This window comes from Ursus americanus, chromosome 14 (genome assembly GCF_024610735.1).
Source record: "Ursus americanus isolate L20-20 chromosome 14, mUrsAme1.1.p, whole genome shotgun sequence".
NCBI classification, from domain to species: Eukaryota; Metazoa; Chordata; class Mammalia; order Carnivora; family Ursidae; genus Ursus; species Ursus americanus.
The window spans coordinates 38,246,113-38,263,469 of record NC_142140.1 but is presented as its reverse complement, the minus strand read 5'-3'; the positions used below and the strand labels follow the sequence as shown (position 1 = coordinate 38,263,469).

Genomic DNA, 17,357 nt, shown 5'->3' with positions numbered 1-17,357 from the left:
GCTCTCTCTCCTCTGCGGAGCACTCCTGGTGAAGGTGAGGGGACCCAGGCCCTCTGCCACCCTCAGGGCTTGGTGCAGATCCCTGCTGTCCCCAGATAGCCACAGGACTGCTGCATGGAATGGTGAAGACTTGAGGTTCAGTTTTTTTTTTTTTTTAAAGACTTTATTTATTTATTTGACAGAGATAGAGACAGCCAGCGAGAAAGGGAACACAAGCAGGGGGAGTGGGAGAGGAAGAAGCAGGCTCATAGTGGAGGAGCCCAATGTGGGGCTCGATCCCATAACGCCAGGATCACGCCCTGAGCCGAAGGCAGACGCTTAACGACTGCGCCACCCAGGCGCCCCTGAGGTTCAGTTTTTATCCCCTGCTGACTAGATCTGGGGTGGGGCCCACAGCTTAGACCCCTGAGCCCAAGATGGGTGGGGCCTCTGGGGCCTGTGCTCTGGGAAGAACCATCTTTCATAATAAAGTACAAGTAACTACATACATTTATTGAAGACTCTCCATGTGCTTTTTATATATTAACTCATTTATTTCCCCATGAGGCATTATCAATCCTCCATTCATTAAATAGCCCTGAGCACCTGCTATGCACGGGGCTCCATTCTGAAAGGCTCAGGCCACAGCCAGGAACCATTTCCTTGACCCGGCCCCAGTCCAGACCGGTTCCTGGCAGGGAGGAAGCACACAGCTTCAGTGCACCAGCCGTCCAGAGTCCTGAAAAAGGCCTCAAGGCCGAATTTCACTCAGAGCGCCGCCCCCCCACCTCCACCAGCCCCCCGCCCGACTCCGTAATCTGGGCCTGCACCGCCACCTGGTGGTCACATCGGGGAAGGGCTCCGAACTGAGTGTCCTTGTCTCCAGGAGGGAAATTGTGCTGGCACTACCCACTCAGGCCTGGGAAGGTCACCACTTGGGGGTGGGAACAGTCCCTCTGGAGGGGGTGAGGGTGGGTGTGGTCGGTCTGGGAGAGGTATTCAGCAGCACCACTGTCCGGGCCATTCTAGCAGAGCAGTGTCTGATGGAGCCACTCTCCTACCAGCATCAGGGCGGACGGAGGACAAGGGGGCTACTTGGTAGAGGGCATGACATGTGGGGCTGGCCCGCCACAACGCGGGCCCCCCCTGTGTGCGGGGTCACCCGCTGAGCTCCCCATCTGTGCCCCAGCTGTGAGGAAGCCCGTCGTTCCTTACACCTTGCCCAGCCTGAAACATCTCCCACCCATGTCCAAGCCCAATGCGAGGTCCAGCACAGCGAAAGCCTTGCTTTGCCCCCCCCCCCCAGCCCAGAAGGGATGACTTCTTCCGAATTCTCCTGTGACCCGACCTGCATCTTTGTCACTCCCTGGGAGGGGGTTGTTGTTGCTATCAAGGTCACTGTTCTGGCATGCACACCAGCTGGGACCTCTCAGCTCCGGAGTCCAGCAGAGGGCCTGGTAGGGGAGTTGGGAGGCATTTGAAAGGAATGAATGAGGGGGCGCCTGGGTGGCGCAGTCGTTAAGTGTCTGCCTTCGGCTCAGGGCGTGATCCTAACCCCACATCAGGCTCCTCCGCCAGAGCCTGCTTCTTCCTCTCACACTCCCCCTGCTGTGCTCCCTCTCTCGCTGGCTGTCTCTCTGTCAAATAAATAAAATCTTTAACAAAAAAAAAAAAAAAATGAAGGGAATGAATGAGGGGCGAGAGGAGGGGGTAGCTCTGTCTTCAGAGAACATTCTTTCCTTCTTTGGGAGTGTTGGGTGTGAGCTCTGGGGTTGGCCATCTGGGGTCAAATCCAGGCCCTGCCTCATGCTGAACAACCCTACTGTTCTGTGCCTCAGTTTCTCCATCTGTAATATGAGGGCAGAAATGGTGCCCAGGCTCTGGGGCTGCTCGGGGATTATATGCGCTCTGATTCTGCCTGTGAGTGTCCCAGGAGGTTCACACACACACACACACACACACACACACACACACACGCACGCTCCGGGTCTGACCCACCTGCAGGTACTTACACGGCAGGAGTCCTGCCCTCCTCCTTTGCCCAAGGCCTCACCTTACCGAGTGTTCCCTTACTGACCCGTGCTTGAGCTGCTGCTAAGTCCCTGAAGTCTCTCATAATCTGGTGTTCTCAGCCTTCTCAGGGTGAGGAGCGTCTCCGTGAGCTCCAGCCAGGACAGGGGCCCTCACTTGCTGCATGGCCTCCTGGGGCCTCCAGGCTGCTGGCAGGGGAGTGGGAGTGGGGTGCGGATCCGTGTTTGCCTGCAGGGCCCTGACCAAGAGGGGTCTCAGCTGCTGGGCCAGGACTAGGATGAGGCGAGTGACGCAGCCGGGGCACAAATTGAAGGAGGCGCTCACACTCAGGTTGGTGCAAGTGAGTGGCTCCTTACATTTGTAACCCCAGGCCCCCATTCACCTCACCCTGGTCCTGGTCAGCCAGATGAACCCCGGACGTGGGGCTTGCGGTGTGAGGGCGGCTCTCCACATCACACGGGGGAGAGGCTGAGTGCAGGGGAGGGATTCAAGGATGGGGCCTGAGGAGAACTGGGGGTGGGGGTGGGGGTGGTGAGCGCCAGACACGTGACCTAGCTGAGGGGTGGGGGGCACGGCAGGAAGGCCCTTTGCAGCGCCCGTGGCCACCAGCAGATCACAGCACGGGCTGGCACTGGAGGCTAAGAAGCAGACTGGGGACCCAAGTGGGCAGTGCCTGTCAGGTCCCATCACCCTCCCGGTTTCTACAGTTTGTCCGAAACTCCTTTCTGGAATGGTGTAGAAGAGCCGAGCCCCTGGCTCTGAGCCTGATAACCTCAATCTCTGGGCGCTGATCTCTTCCCCTGTAATCTCTTCCGCCCTCACGACGGACACTGGGAAGAAAGTGAGATTGCGTAGGATTGTGCCCATCAAAGGTAACTGCTACAAGGACCAGATTCTGGCCATCGTCCGGCCGTGGATACCTGTGAGCTGAATGGCAGTCCTGCTGGCCTGGGGAAGTCTGACCCGGCCCTCCCTCCGTGAGTGATCCACTGTGTCAGGCATATGGCGTGAGCTCCATAAATCACACGTCGTTATTATTTATTATTACTGTCCTTATTATTGGCATTGTGATTACCCCGAGCCCTTTTTATCTCTTGCCGCACCCTAGGAAGTAGAGCTGACGGCCGCTGCTAACCCAGGCCCCAGGCCTGCAAAGGAAATGTACTAAGGGCTGGGTGGATTGTGAATGGCCAGGGTGAACACATCCTTCTTTTCCTGTTCAACCAGTGGCTAGAGGACAGGAGGCCCATCAGTCCCAACCCCTAGGACATCTGCCATTGTCCCCTCTCTACATTCTCCCAGACCGGACCCCAGGGTGCAGCTGGGTATAGGAGAAGTTGAGGGGATTGGCTGGGCCTTGCCCAGGAGACACTGGGGAAGCCCCAGCAAGTGGACACATCGATTCACGAGGGCAGGAGCTGGACTAGTGTGAGAGACTGGGAGACTGGGACTCCTTGACAGTGCCCTGCAGGGCCTGGGTGGCCCTGGGGGGAGATGCTGGCACCCAGCGACCAGGTATCAGGAGAAGAGAAGGCTGGTGGACAAGGCCATGGGTCCCGCCCGCAATACTACACGGGTATACCTGGAGGATATGGGGCCAGGATCCAGGCTGCCACGAAGCCTCCGAAGTGACCCAGTTCTCGCCCTCGCCTAAGAAAGCTGGGTTGAATCTGGGGACCTTTCACCTATGATGCCTGTGTGTGTAAGAGGTCTAGGGACATGTCCAGCCTCCTGCTAGGCTAAAGGACCAGGAAGGTGGGGGCTTGGAGCACCTTGCCACCCCCACCCCCCGCCCTGTGGGTGCAGGCAGTCTTGCTGTCCTGAGAGACTCCATGTCGAGGCCTGCGTGGGCTATGTGAGTTGTGGGCCCTGTACCCAGGCTGTACCAAGTTCAAACCCAGGCCCTAACGTGCCCTGCACGGGCTGTACCCAGAGCCCTGGGCTGCTTTCCCCTCACGGCTCAGTACAAGGTCCTCACTGATGAAATGGGAGTGAGACAGCCCACCCTCCCCAGGCATGGTGGGCATCAGATGTGACGCATGTCGGTCCCTAGCAAGAGCCACTCTGGGCCTCCCTCCCTCCTGACCCCTCCCTGGCCCACACAGGAATCCCAGGCCTACCACATTCTTGGACTCGCCCAGGTACCCAGAGAGTTACCTTTCAAGCTGAACCCTGAGAAAGGGACCGCCCACAGCTGAGGGGAAATCCTGCCCAGAGTGGGCGGTCTCTGACCCAGGTTGCATTTCTCCAGCCCAGGGCTGGGAAAGGGAACCTCCTTCCCAGCCAGGTCTCAGCCCCATCTACCCCTCTGCTCCTCACACAGACACCCTCCTGGCCTGAATGAGCCCCTAGACGCCGGGGTTTCCTCTGTGGTGGAGGAGACCACCTCTACTTCTTGCCCCTCCCCCTGCACACTTGCTGACCTTCCTCTGGCTCCCGCAGGTGTGTGGAGGTGGTCTCCCCCTGGGGAGAACACACCCCTGCCCTGAGCTTCCAGAATGCAAGCGACCAGGGTGACGAGTGGGGGTGGGGACCACTGCGAAGGGGCTATGAGGTGGGGGCGAGACAGGTGCTGAGGGCAGCCCCAGGGGCAGGCGGGATGGCATCTCAGCCTCACCCCCTTGGCCTCACCTGAGGGTCTCCATGCTCTCCCCTCCCCCTCCCCCTTCTCTCCCTGCGCCTTCTGCTTACATACTTCCTGTTCATTTCTCAGCGTCACCGGCCTTTCAAGAGCCATAGATAGCCCTGTCCAACCAGAGGTGGCCCTGCCTGCCCTTGCCCCCTGTCCTGAGCCCGCAGAGGCCAGGCAGATGGGGATGCCAGACCAGTAGTCCTGGGGATCCCCGGATACCCTCAGCCAAGACCCTCCACGCTGAGGACTGCTGAGGGGTGATGCTGGACAGGACGGGCTGGGGTCATCTGGCCTCGGCCTCTGACCGCCCCCCAGGCACACCTGGACCTTGTCCCTGTCTTCTTTTGCATATAGACATAGCTATAAAGATAGAGACAGCAGTGCATGTATATATACCCACCACACACGCACACATTCATCCTTCTTTCCTGTTTGACACCTGCCTCCTTCCATCTCAAATGCAGATGCAGACAACCAACCAATGGAGCTGGTTCACCAACAGGACCACAGGGCTGGGCTCAGTAATGTTTCTGGAAGGAACCCACCGCAAGGTCGGACCGCTCTACTGGAGTTTCTGGTCTCGCCTCCACGAGAACTTTCCTTTACATTCCGCAGGTGTCCCTGGCGTCTGCCTGCAGCCAGGGAACGGGATGACTGTATTCGCTTTGGCTGGAAGTTGACGCTTCCCTTTATTAAACAAGATGGCTTCCTCTGAAGGCGCCCATCCACGTCTGCCCCGAGAGCACCCACTGCAAGCTGCTGTAGCTTCTGGCCCCTAGCCCTGGTGGTTATTCATGAATAAGGGTTTCGCTGAGCGATGAGTGTGTGTGTGTGTGTGTGTGTGTGTGTGTGTGTGTGTCCCACAGGGGCATTTCTCAAGAGCCTCCTTTAGCAGATGATTTGAGGAACAGTAAGGGCAGACAGGTGGCTGTCTCACTCTGTCTGCCTGGCTGAGGGCGGTGAGGGGCAGAATGGTCAGCCTGCCAGGCTCACGGTCACAGGACATGTCAACTGGATCCTGTCACTCCGATATTTATTGATCCCACGCTCTGTGGAAGACCTGGGAACTGGCAGGGAGTTTGGTTCTCCTCCAGGACTAGGAAAGAGAGCTAGCAAGCAGAAGGTGGGGAGGAGGGAAGAGGAGGTGTTTGTGAGGGGACAGAGATGAGGCAGTGGCCCCATCGCCCACAAAAAGTTGCCCTGTCCACCACCTAGCTAGGCCCACCCGTGGGAAAGGGGCATGAGGCAGGCATCCCGAGAGAATGGGGATGGGGTCCTCCTGGAGCCACCACCCTGGTCTTAGTCCCTAGGTGCTAGCCTTACTCTGTAGGCCCCATTTTTTGTGGGGTCCCTTAGACATTGGGTCTTCTGTAGCTCCCACATTCTTAGATTGAGGGGTTACCCAACAGATAGGGGCACAGAGCCTACCCACCCCTTCTCCTCTCACCCCATGGTCCTTAGGAATCCTTCTGTTAGTCTGCTGGGGGAGGGAGACCCCTCTGAAAGACCAGGGTCATCACTGACAAGCCCAGCTGTCTGACCCCAATGTGGGTGGCGCATGGAGTCCTTGGGTCCTCACCTTTAGCCAAGGCCCTGTCCTGCAACCTCAGCTTCCAGCCCAGCCCTCCACCATGGAACTGGGGTGCTCACCCCATCCTTGTTTCCTGTGCTGGCCCGAAGGCTCAGCTCTTTAGGGGAGGATCTGGATATCACTTAGAGTCCTGGTTTGTGGGATTTCCTGTGCTATAAATTGGGCAGTCTTGAGAGAACCAGGACAGTTGGTCCCCCTAGTATCATTCCCTCCAAACCCTTCTGAACCCTGTAGGTGGCTTCCATACAAATAACCTTAACGTCTCCCACCCCCACCCACCCCCTGCACCCTTGTGCTCCAGGAAAGACCACATTATTTTGTTCTCTTTTGTGTTCCAGCTCCTACGGATCCTGAGGCACCCCACCCTGCCCTGGACCTTGAGGCTCAAGCCCCCTCCTTCCTCAGGCCCCACAAGGTCTCGTCCACTTGGCCTTTCCACCCCAGGGGATGGCAGGCATTGTGACCCCACAGCACAGTTGAGACCCGAGGCCCCAGAGCAGCCTGAACTCAGGGCCAGAGGCATTTCATCAGATAGATCACGGAAAACCAGCTGGGCTCCCAGCTCATCGCTGGGATCCTAGTGACTATTCCCAGGCCCCCCACAGCCCCGAACCCATCCTGTCCCTCCTGGGGTTTCACACCCCAAGTGTCACAGGCTCACACTCTCTTTGTGTAAACATCTTAATTACGTCTTTAATGCTTTCACATGGAGGTGCCGAGTTCCACTACAGCGTCTGTGCACCCTAAATTACCCACAGCCCTCCAGTTGGTTCGAGTGCTGATGTATTTATAGCATCGAGGGGAGGGAATACATCCCAAGTCTTCCCCACACGGGTCTCCTTGGCCCTCCCCTCCTGACACGTAGTATTTGCCCAACAGAAGGTCTGTGCTGCCGCCCCCGCATCCCCTTCCAACCAGCGGAGGACAGCGATGGTGGTGAGGCTGGGCATGGGCCGGGGGGGTGGGGGCGCGTGCTTCTGTGCTTGTGTGTGTGTGCATGCCCAGAGGAGAAGACGGCCCAGCTCTTGGGGTCTGGCTTGGTCCCATGCCTTGCCCAGATGCCCCAAACTGGCAGAAGAATTCCTGAGGGGTGTCGGGTGGGTGGACAAGGGGTGGGTGGGCTGTGCTATCAAAAAATAAGTCTGTTTCCCATGGGGCTATCCCCACCCCGTTTCAGGCACAGTCAGAACGTCCCCAAATAGCCCACAGCTTGGGACCAGTGGCCTCAGACCAGTAGCCTCTCCCACAACCCTAGATCCCCAATATACAATGGACAGGGAACCGTTTTCAGAAGCGGGTTACCTGGCTTGTAGAGCCCAATGAAGAGATGCGGTGGGCAGCAGGACCTTGACCTTGGCTTCCCTCTCCTTTCAGTCCCTGAACACTGGAGGCAAAGAGAGTGGCCTATCCTGGTGCTCCCCCACTCGTCAAGGGGTGGGGTGGACTTGGAGGGCAGAGCCAATGCAGAGTGTCTCCATCCTACCCTGTGCCGGGACAGGGACATACACCTGCACATGAACACATTCACACACGTGCCAGGGGCACCTGTATGCCCCTCCCCCGCCTCCTTTCCCCCTTCCCAGCCAATAGCCGGCTGCCAGGAGGGGTGGCTGGGAGGCCTCGTGAACCCTCCAAAATACAGACGGGCCCTGGGTAGGAGCAGCCCTCTTCCTGGCATCTTTGCCCACCAGGCAGTTCTAGTGTTCCATCCCTGGGCTTTTCCCAGGGTGCCATCACACCCTGTCCCCAAGACCCGGTTGATTGCCCCTCCTTACTCCAGAGGAGGCTGCAGATTCCAAAGACAGGTCTCTCCCTGAAAAGGGGAACCCTTCCCTACCTCTTCCCCTTCCTCCTCCCATCCCTTGTCTCCCCCCGACTTCCTCCACATTAGAGGAGCAGACGGTGTTGTGAGGGGTCTGGGCAGGACACAAGGAAGCCAGCAGTGGCTCTCAAACTTCCTGATATGAGGGATGCCCTCTAGGCCAGGGGACCTGAGTAGCCAGATGTCCAGCCTGGCCAGGGCCCTCTCTTAGAGCCTGGAGAGTCAGCAGGTGGGTCCTTGAAACAGCTGGTAGGTCCTGAGAGTGGGTCTTAACAATCACGGAGGGGGCAGCTCAAGGGGCACGATGGCAGATGTCTTCATCAGAGGTCCGGGCCTGTCCTCAGGCCACTCACGCATGGATGGCATTGGCTACGTCAGTGAACACCAGCCGGCTGGGCCTCTGCAGTGGGCCCTGAGAGGGGAGCGTGGTCTGCAGAGAGATAGTCAAGGGCATTAGGGACCTCGACCAAGGCCATGTACTCTCTGGCCCAGTCACTCCCACCCTTGCTTCCTGATTTGCCTGTTTGTGCTTGGCACGAGTTAGGCCTTCTGTTTGGAACGCCCTCCTTGCAAGTTCAGCCTGGAAATACCATCTGGTTCTGATGACTCCCCCCCACAGCCATCACCAGCTTGCCAGCACGCACTTACCCTGTCGGCCTAGAGGCTGGATGCATTATGCATGCCCTCCTCTCTCCCAGCAGAAGGGGGATCACCTCTGCACGCCCCAGCTCTAGCACTGGGGCTGGACCAAGGGAGGCACCCAAGAAACAACTGTCAAATTGTCAGTTGTCCCATGGGCTGGGCGGACTGGGGTTTTCAGCCCGATTTCCCAAATACCCCAAGTGGGGAATGTATCCTGGTCAGTTGCCACAGAACTGATGGCAAAACCAGGGGTTCTCTGGACTCTGAGTGTGGACTTAAGAAGAGCCCAGTCTCCTAATTCTGCCTCTGGCGGGTCCAGATGCCTCCAGCAACATCTAGGGCCAAGGCAAGGAGAAATGCAAAGGGGTTTCATGGGTCAGGGAGAGATCAGGCCTCCTCACGGTGCTCTGGCCCTCGGGTATTTGGGGCACTGGTGGCAATCAGCCAGTGGCTCTGGCCTGGTGACCACACAGGTACCCAACCCTTTGGATGTAAGAGGCAAGTCTGGCTAGGGTCGCCATCCACCTGGGGTCTGTCAGTTACTAGGACCCACCAGTCTACTCAGAGGGGCTGCTGTTCCAGAATCTGACCCCCACCACAACCCACTCAGGAGACATGGGCCCTCAGGGGGCAAAGGCACCAGGCTCTTAGCCCCCAACCATCTCTCCCATCAGCCCACTCCTGCTTTCCTAGCCAAGGCATGGGGGCACACAGGGCAAGAATTAGAATTTTCGTTTGCGGATGAGAAAGCAGGGGCTCAGAGAGGCCAAGGGGGCTGCTGAGATCACTAGGTTATCAGGGGCTGGATCCCAGGGCTGCCCTGGCCTCGTGCGGTCAGTTTGTGGGTTGCCATGAAGAAATGCTACCAGTTTCTAAACCAACCTGACAAAACCTGTACACCTAATAGCCGCCACCCACCCACACGGCAGGTGCTGGAAAGCTGCACGAGAAAGGAGGGAGGGTGGGGGCAGAAGAGTCATGAGCGGGCTACAGGCTGGCCAGGGGAGCCTGGTGAGTGCCCACCTTGCCCTGTGCGGCCTGCACAGAGCCGGCAGCCTGCATGGAGGCGGCGTCCCGCCCGTGCTCCAGCAGCTCCTGCTCCAGTTCATCTTGTTCCTCCGTAGGGTCGAAGTTGTACATGGGCATGAGCTGGTGGCGGAGCTTCTCCAGCCTGGGGGTGGGGGCAGAGGCTGCTGGGGGCACAGCAGGCACTTCCCCTCCTGCCAGCCCTCAAGGCCCTGCCCACTGAGCGGCTGAGCCCCAGCACACAGCTGTGTTTGGGGTGGAGGTGGCGGTGGGGGTGGGGCTCAGATTTCCCCTGGGATTAAATGAAAGACATTTTTTGTACTTGCATACCACCTCCACCCCTCAGATGGATAGTTACCCACTCCTGGGGTCAGCTGGGGCCATGGCCCACATAGGCATCATCTGCGGGGTCCATGGTGACTGCCTAGGCCTGGCCCTTGTGTGATCCACAGCCTCTGGGGGCTGGGCAGGGGAGGGGAGTCAGTGACCTGTAGCCCGGGGCAGTGGGACAAGGGGGGGCTCAGCACTCCCCGAGGGCAAGTAGCCATCCCCAGCCTTCAGTGGCCAGAAGAGGACCCAGCTCCCTGAGGAGGGAGAGGGGCCCCAATGGTGGTGGGACGTTCTTCCCCCCGCCCGCCCCCCACGGCCCCTGGAGTCCAGCCCAACACTGCCACCAGGCTGCAGTTCTGGGTGGCAACTGGGGAGTTACCTCTTCTTCTTCCTGATGTACAAAACCTGCAAGAGAGGGAGCAGTGTCAGACGGCCAGGCAAGGAGCCCCCGATAACCCGGCAGTTCCTGGGGACAAGCGACAAGCTGGGGCTGATGAACAGGAGAACCGTGGGTCCCTAATGCCTCCAGGGTTCCCTCCCAGGGACACACACATCCTGCATTTGTGCCTCCTCCTGATGCGTATCAGGTGCTGACGGTGCCTGGGCTCGAAGTGGGGAGCAGGCCTGTGCTCTCTCATAGGTACGGAGTGCAGCTCCAGCCACTCAGTGCTGCCTTGCACTCTTCAAGGGGGAGGGGAAGACTTCAGCAACCCCCCTTCCTCTCTACTCCCCCCAGGCCCAGAGCCGTGTATGGGAAAAAAGAACAGGGGACAGGGAGTGGCCAGACTCTGCAGGGCAGTGCTCGAGGCGAGACGCTGGGCTGGGCTTCTGGGGTCTCCATGGGAGGCTGATCGCTTCGGTGGACAGGGACTGGGGAGGAGAGCCCGAGTTCCTGGACAGCAACCTAGACTAAATGCCAGAACCCAGATGCTGGAGGAAGGTAGGAAGGCCCCTGGGTCCTAACCCCCATTGTACAGACTTGAAGATAAAGCCTGAGAAAACATACAAGACCCAAGAGCTCTGGGCTGGAGCAGGACATTCCTGTACAAAGCATTTGGGCGGGGGGGGGGGGAGGGAGGAGAACGGGCTGACCACTGGGGCAGGGACTCCAGGGACCCCTGCCACCATCTGGCTTTTCCCTTGACTGCCAGGAGCATGGCCACATCTGCCTTGGGAAAGCTGTGTCCCTAGACTCTGTCCCTAACCCTCTGTGGCTCTCATACACTTTGTGCCTCATTCACAGCTTGAATCTGGTTTGGTTTCCAGCCTGGCCCAGAGTTCCTCCTGCTGCTTGTTTCCTGGGAAACCCCAAAGGCTTGAAAAGAAACTGAGGTGTCCCTTGCTCTCCATCCCCTCCAGGTGGTCACATGTGGATGATCCCCTTGCTCACCTGTGGGTAGAATGCTGGAGGAGCTCGAGGTCTCAGATCCAGGCCCTTCATTCCCTGTGGCCCTGTCCTACAGAGGGATCTTCACAAGAGGCCAGAAGCTTATCCAGTCTCCAGCCTTGCCCCCGCTGCTCCCTCTGCCCCAACAATCGACACCACCCTCCCACATACCTTCCTTTCCAAATCTTCCCCATGCTTTGCCATCCAGCTGCAGTCCTGTCTCCTCCAGGAAGCCCGCCCATACCACTCGGTCTGCGTGAGGCACACAGCCCAGCACTGATTTGCTCCTCCTGGTACCCAGCATGGCCCTGCTGGGGGTTGGCACAATAGGAGAGGGGGCAGCCCTCGGGGAGCATCTTTGGACCTGTCCTCTAATGCCCAGGAGCTGTTTCATGCCCTCTACTGCCTTCATCCCATAATCTTCCTACCTCTCTGGTTTGGGCAAGAAGGCCCTCTAGGGGTGCCTGGGTGGCGCAGTCGTTAAGTGTCTGCCTTCGGCTCAGGGCGCGTCATCCTAGCATTCTGGGATCGAGCCCCACATCGGGCTCCTCCACTACGAGCCTGCTTCTTCCTCTCCCACTCCCCCTGCTTGTGTTCCCTCTCTCGCTGGCTGTCTCTCTCTGTCAAATAAATAAATACAATCTTAAAAAAAAAAAGAAGGCCCTCTAGCCTGGCCTTCTGAATGTTCCTGCAGAATGAAGCATCAGGGAGTCCTCCCAAGTTCCTGGGACACAATCTTTGCCCTAGAGTTCCAAGGGCAGATTCCAGACCCCACTTTTTCCCTGAGGTAGGCTTTTCCGGTTTGCTTCAGTGCCACATGGGTGGCGCGGGGAAACACTGGCGTTCTGCCCCCCCCCCCCCCCGGGCGCTGCTCATTCTGTGTGTTGCATCCTGGCCCTGCTTGCTGGCCAGCTCTTGTTCCCTGGCAGCTATCCGGAGCCTACAGGGCCCATATGGCAACCCTGGTTGAACAACAGCTCCAGCCAGGTCATGGAGGGACCATCCACAGCCTTATTTGCCAGAGCAGCGTGGTCCTGAGCCTAAGGCTGGCCATGACAGCCTGCAAGTGGCAGTGGCCAGGATGCCACCATTGTCAGGCCCCCCCGGGGGAGCTCAGGTGCACCTCCCCCCCTTCCTGGTCTTAGCCAGCACCATCTCCAGCAGTCCCTCCATGACATTCTGAGTGTCCGTGTAGCAGATTAGGGGCAGGGCTCATATCTGCAGGGACAGACACCAGATCTGGAAACATCATGTCCCCTATCAGGGAACACCTTCAGTCTTCACCCCAGTTCACCTCCATCCTGACGTCTGCCCAATTCTGACCTTTCTTGTGGTATTGGGGTCAGGCTTCCACTTTGGGGTCTCAGCTCTAATGTTGCCTCCTCAGTGTGTCCCTGACCACCCAGCCTAGAAAGTTTTCCTGCCCAATTCCCCAACTCAGTCCCCCCGGGCTTCCCTTGACATCGTTGGTTTTATCTGTCTCCTATTTCCTATAAGAACCGTTCAGCAGGCCTTGGTCTCCCTAGTCCCCGGGGACGTGAAGCCTCAGTGCAGGGCAGGAGCCTAGGAAATAGCTGCCAAGTGAATGAATGCCACCAGCAGCCTGCCATGCCCGGAGTGGTCTGCCCACACTGCGGCCTGTGATCTATTCCCATTGCCTTCTGGCCTCTACTCCTATTCCTCCCTCCCCCCACTTGCTTCACTGTCCTGCCTGCTGCTCACAGAAGCTCCTGCCTGCCTCCAAACTTTTGCCCATCAGGACTCTCCACCTGGAGCACCGTTCCTCCCCAACTCCTCCGTGGCCCTCATGGCCCAGCTCAAGACACCATGTATCCTCAGAACCCTCTCTGGTTCTTCCGGTTGGAGGCAGCCCCTCTGGTTTCCGGGCGCCCAGTGGACACATCCCTGAAGAAGGGGAAGACTGTGCTATCATTAACAGAAAATTGTCTTCTGATTAGAGTCTCTAAAATTAAAACACTGACACCCCACCCCCAACTGACAGCCACCTGGGTCAGCCCCAGCCTACCAGCTCTTACCATGGCCACAGCCAGGCCAATCACCGTGATGATCCCAAAGGACAGAAGCATTGTGCCCACGCCAGCTGTGCCACCAGCCACATCGGGGATTCTAGTGTCATTAAAGCTGGTGGCTTCTATGCTGAGGGTGCTGGTCTCGGAGGCTGGCCCCTCTGTGGCAGGCTTCAGGTCAGGCTCCGTGGTGGGTGGGCGGCTGCTGAGCCAGCCCCTGGCAGGCGGGATCCTGGAGTCCATGACGATGCTGAGAGACTGCCTGTGGTCAGTCAACCTGCCAACTTGCTTCTGACATGGGTAGTGTCCTAGCTGGCGGCCCCTGCTATGCCTGCAGGCTGCCACCTCCTGGGAGAAAGGGAGCTTCCCGGCCCCCTGGGTGCTGGAAGAGAAAGAATGAAAAACATAAGGCTTAGGACAGGACTCAGTGGTGACATCCAGTCCCCCTAAGTTCTGAAGATACCGGGGAAATAAAAGTTTGAGAGCAAGGGTAAGTTCAGGGGACATTTGGACATGGCCTTTACTTAAGTACAGTTCCTGTGTGGATTTAGGAAGGTGAAAATGAAGCCCTGCCCCTTCTTTTGAGGGTATGATAATCATAGTGATCATACTTAGAAAATATGAAAGGTAGTCGGGAGGTTTGAAAGAAAAAGTCTCTCCCCTGCATAATACCCACCCTTCCGTCCCCCTACTCCCTGCATTTCCCACCTCCTTCACTCCCTGCCCTCCCATATCCCTCACCTCCTGCTTGGAGAAAAAAACAAAAAAACACTGCAGCTTTTTCCTTTCCTGGAGGCAAACACTTGCCCAAGAGTCAGATAACCCTAGGCACGTCTCTCCACCTCTCTGGGTCTCAGTTCTCCTGAGTCTAAGATGGAGATTAAAAACAAACAAACAAACAAACAAACAAACAAACAAACAAACAATACCCCACCTCCCTCAGAGTCTCAGAGGGTCACAGGGTGATTGAGATGTCAGAATGAACTGGTCCCTAGAAAAGGCTTAGCTCAGTGTAACCCCTACCCACAGTAAGCACCCAGTATATTGGCTTTCCCCCCTGGCTAACCCACTTGGGAAATGGGGAGCCACAGGAGCCCCTCGACCTAGCCCACTGTGTGATCCAGGCTGTGTTTGCAGGGGGTGGGGGGTTGCGGTGTGGATGACAGGTGTGGAGAGACTAGAAGGCAGGAAGGGGAGAGAGCCTAAGGTCAGGTCCCCTGGCAGGGCTTCTCTGCATGTTCTTAGGGTCACTGTACCCCCATAGGGGAGCTAGGGGCTGCCAGGGACAAGGGAAACAAGGTGAGCAGGGAGCGTATATTCAGATGCAGGGGTGGAACTCCCACTCTGAGGTGCTTCTCCCCCTCTCCCCCCACTCCTCCCTTGGGAACAGAGAGTGAGAGATGCGCCCAGACCAGGGTGTGGCTTACATCTTCCCAGGCCAGAGGCCCTGGGTAAGGCAAGGTGGGAAGGGGTCCCAGCCACACTGCAGAAGGGCGGGCCTAGGGAGATGAGGGTACACAGCTAAACGGCTGCACACATACATCCCTGTGCAGGTGCATGGGTGTGTGTGAGGCGGGTACACACTGGTCATGGCTCCTTAGGAAGGGGCAAGGTTGGCAGAGGGATATGGGGGCTCATCCCTCTCTGCCCTCTCTCTCTCCGGCTAGGCTGAACGCGTCAGCAGTCCCAGGTTCTTTCTTGGCTCTGCCTCTGACCCCAGACATGACCTTGGGCCAGACCCTTAACTCTTGCTCTGGGCTCTGTTTACTCCTCGGTCCAAAGCAGAGAAAAGGCCCTGCTTATCACTGCCTGGGACTGCCCGAGGGTCCAAAGGGCAAGAGAAGGAAACGGGTGAGATGGGTTGGCACCGCGACCTCCGAGAACCCGCATACCGTTCTCCACCAGGTTCCTCAGTCCTCCCTGCTCCAATCCCCATCCCCGCCTCTGCGACTCGGTGATTCCTCCATTCTTGCACAGAAGCTGCGACCTCAGCACTTACTTAATCCTCTCTGGGGCGCCGAGCTCAGCTGGAGAGGCTAGGGGTGGTGGCGATCGGCAGGAGGCCAGGGCGGGGGGGCAGCGGGTCCGACCCCAGGTCCGCCCTCCCAGTGCGCTCGGAGCCGCGGGCTGGGCCCGCTACAGCGCACCGCCCGCAGCCGCGAGCGCCGGCTCCGCCAACCGGGGCCGGGGCAGGCAGGGCCTGGACCCACCGCGGGGGTGGGGCCGAGGTGAGTAGCCCCGCGGGTCCCCCACGCTCCAGCGCCTCGCCTCCCTGCCCGCTCCGCGCCCCCGGCTCCGGATTGGCTGTCAGGCCCACAACCTGCCCGGCACTGGCCCACTCGCTTGTCGCTGGATCTGGCTCCGCCCCCAGCAGGAGCCGGACACAGGGTCTCAGTTCTTGGAGACCACCCCTCACCCTCCCGTGGCCTACGCCGAAGTCGGGTAGAGGGCCAAGGGTGGCCAAGCCCTTCCTGCACCAGAACTCGAGCGGAGCTCCACCTCTGCGGAGATAGATTCGTGTTCCCAAAACGCAGGCGGACGCTGGAGGCTCGGGGAGAGCACTGGACTGGGAGTCCTTGGACCTGCATTGAACTCTGGCTCCTTTATTGCTTTGTGACTTAGAGCGAGATGCTTCCCTTCCCTGGGACTCGGCTTCCTGCTCAGATAGGCTCTACTGAGAGGGTTCTTGGTAAACTGCACCCACCCTGGGCTAAAAATGGGGTAGCTCAGTCCAGAGAAGTTGGGTACTGTTGGTATTATTGGAGAGGTGTTATTATCGGGCAGCCTGACACAGACAAGACTACATAAACCCCTCACGATAGCCTCCATCTACGGCGCGATCATCTCAGGAGAGGGACCTTCAGATACCTTCTAATCCTCGGGTTATCAAAGGAATTTACAGGGATCACCCCGAGAAGCTTTTGTTACAAATGCAGATCCCCGAGGCTCCCTGGGTATGGGACCGAGTCCGGGAAACTGCATGTTTAATTATTAGTTAACAGTGATCTAGTTAACAATAGATTCTGGTGGGGGAGGGCGTCGGCAGGCCACACTTTGTGGGGCACCGCCATGAATTTTGTAGGAGCAACTGAGGCCCACAGAGTGATCTGGCAACGGTCAGGATTCGAACCCAGGTTTCCTGTGTCCGGTTTCGAGCTCCCTGCTCCAAACCCTAAAACCCGGGCGCAAAAGGGTCAAGAGCGGCCCTGGGGTCCAGTGGCCACCTGGCCCCCAGCGCGGCGCGGGCCACTTCTTCGGCCAAGTCCTGGACACCCGGTCCCGCCCCCAAATTGCTACCCGCCCCCAACACCGGAATCCGTCCACGTGCTGCTTGGCCTGCCCAGAGGCTACGCTAGACCACGCCCCTGGATCTCGCGCCCCAATTCTCAAACCCCGAGCTGGCTGGTGACACGCCCCCGCTCGGACTGACCACACCCCGCCGCGGCCGGGTACCCAAAAGCCAGCTCCGAGTAGTCCTCGCGGGCTGGAGCCATGTCCCTTCCGTGACCTTCAGGAAGAATCGAGGGCCCTGGTCCCAAGGGAACAACCTCCCACACATCCACGGACTCTCCCGCCCGTAGAGCTGCGGGCGTGACCCGCGTGGCTTTCACAGCCTACCCAGCAGCCCTCTGGGAAACCCGCAGGGGCTTCCCCAGTGGAACCCAGTAGCCCTAGGAACCCTGGAGCTAGGGGGCCGGGACCGCCCGAGCCCTTTCTCAGACGCGCCGACCCCGGAAGCAGGGCGTCAGAGGGAGCGCACCGTAGGTCAGGCACATCCGGGAGCCCAGTCCTGGCAGTGTCTGCAGTCTGGCGGGTGGGCGAGGTGACGTTTCAGGCAGGTATGTGCTAGAAATGGGCACCGGGACGGGCCCCCCCCGTACTGCAACACC

General features: G+C 58.6%; 2 protein-coding genes across 8 annotated transcripts in view; one reads left to right on the top strand and one right to left on the bottom strand.

Moving 5' to 3' along the window:
• Window positions 1-6,900: 6,900 nt before the first annotated feature.
• C14H3orf18 (chromosome 14 C3orf18 homolog) lies at window positions 6,901-17,064 on the bottom strand. 4 transcript variants are annotated; one of them, XM_045807226.2, is made up of 5 exons: window positions 16,921-17,064; window positions 13,477-13,849; window positions 10,433-10,458; window positions 9,721-9,868; window positions 6,901-8,485 (listed from the first exon to the last, which is right to left on the bottom strand). In XM_045807226.2, the coding sequence occupies exons 1-5, from the start codon at window positions 16,959-16,961 to the stop codon at window positions 8,405-8,407; spliced, it is 669 nt and encodes a 222-aa protein (XP_045663182.1). In that variant the 5' UTR covers window positions 16,962-17,064; the 3' UTR covers window positions 6,901-8,404. The 4 variants fall into 4 exon arrangements, with proteins under 4 accessions (XP_045663182.1, XP_045663181.1, XP_045663184.1 ...); XM_045807225.2 differs by lacking the exon at window positions 16,921-17,064 and adding an exon at window positions 15,360-16,367; XM_045807228.2 differs by lacking the exon at window positions 16,921-17,064 and adding an exon at window positions 15,467-15,603.
• HEMK1 (HemK methyltransferase 1, mitochondrial release factors N(5)-glutamine) overlaps window positions 17,049-17,357 on the top strand; it is a 23,920-nt gene continuing 23,611 nt past the window's right edge. For all 4 annotated transcript variants that reach the window (XM_045807218.2, XM_045807220.2, XM_045807219.2 and 1 more), the window contains exon 1: window positions 17,049-17,306. The gene's annotated coding sequence lies outside the window, so the exon portion shown is untranslated. The remainder of the gene's footprint in view (window positions 17,307-17,357) is intronic.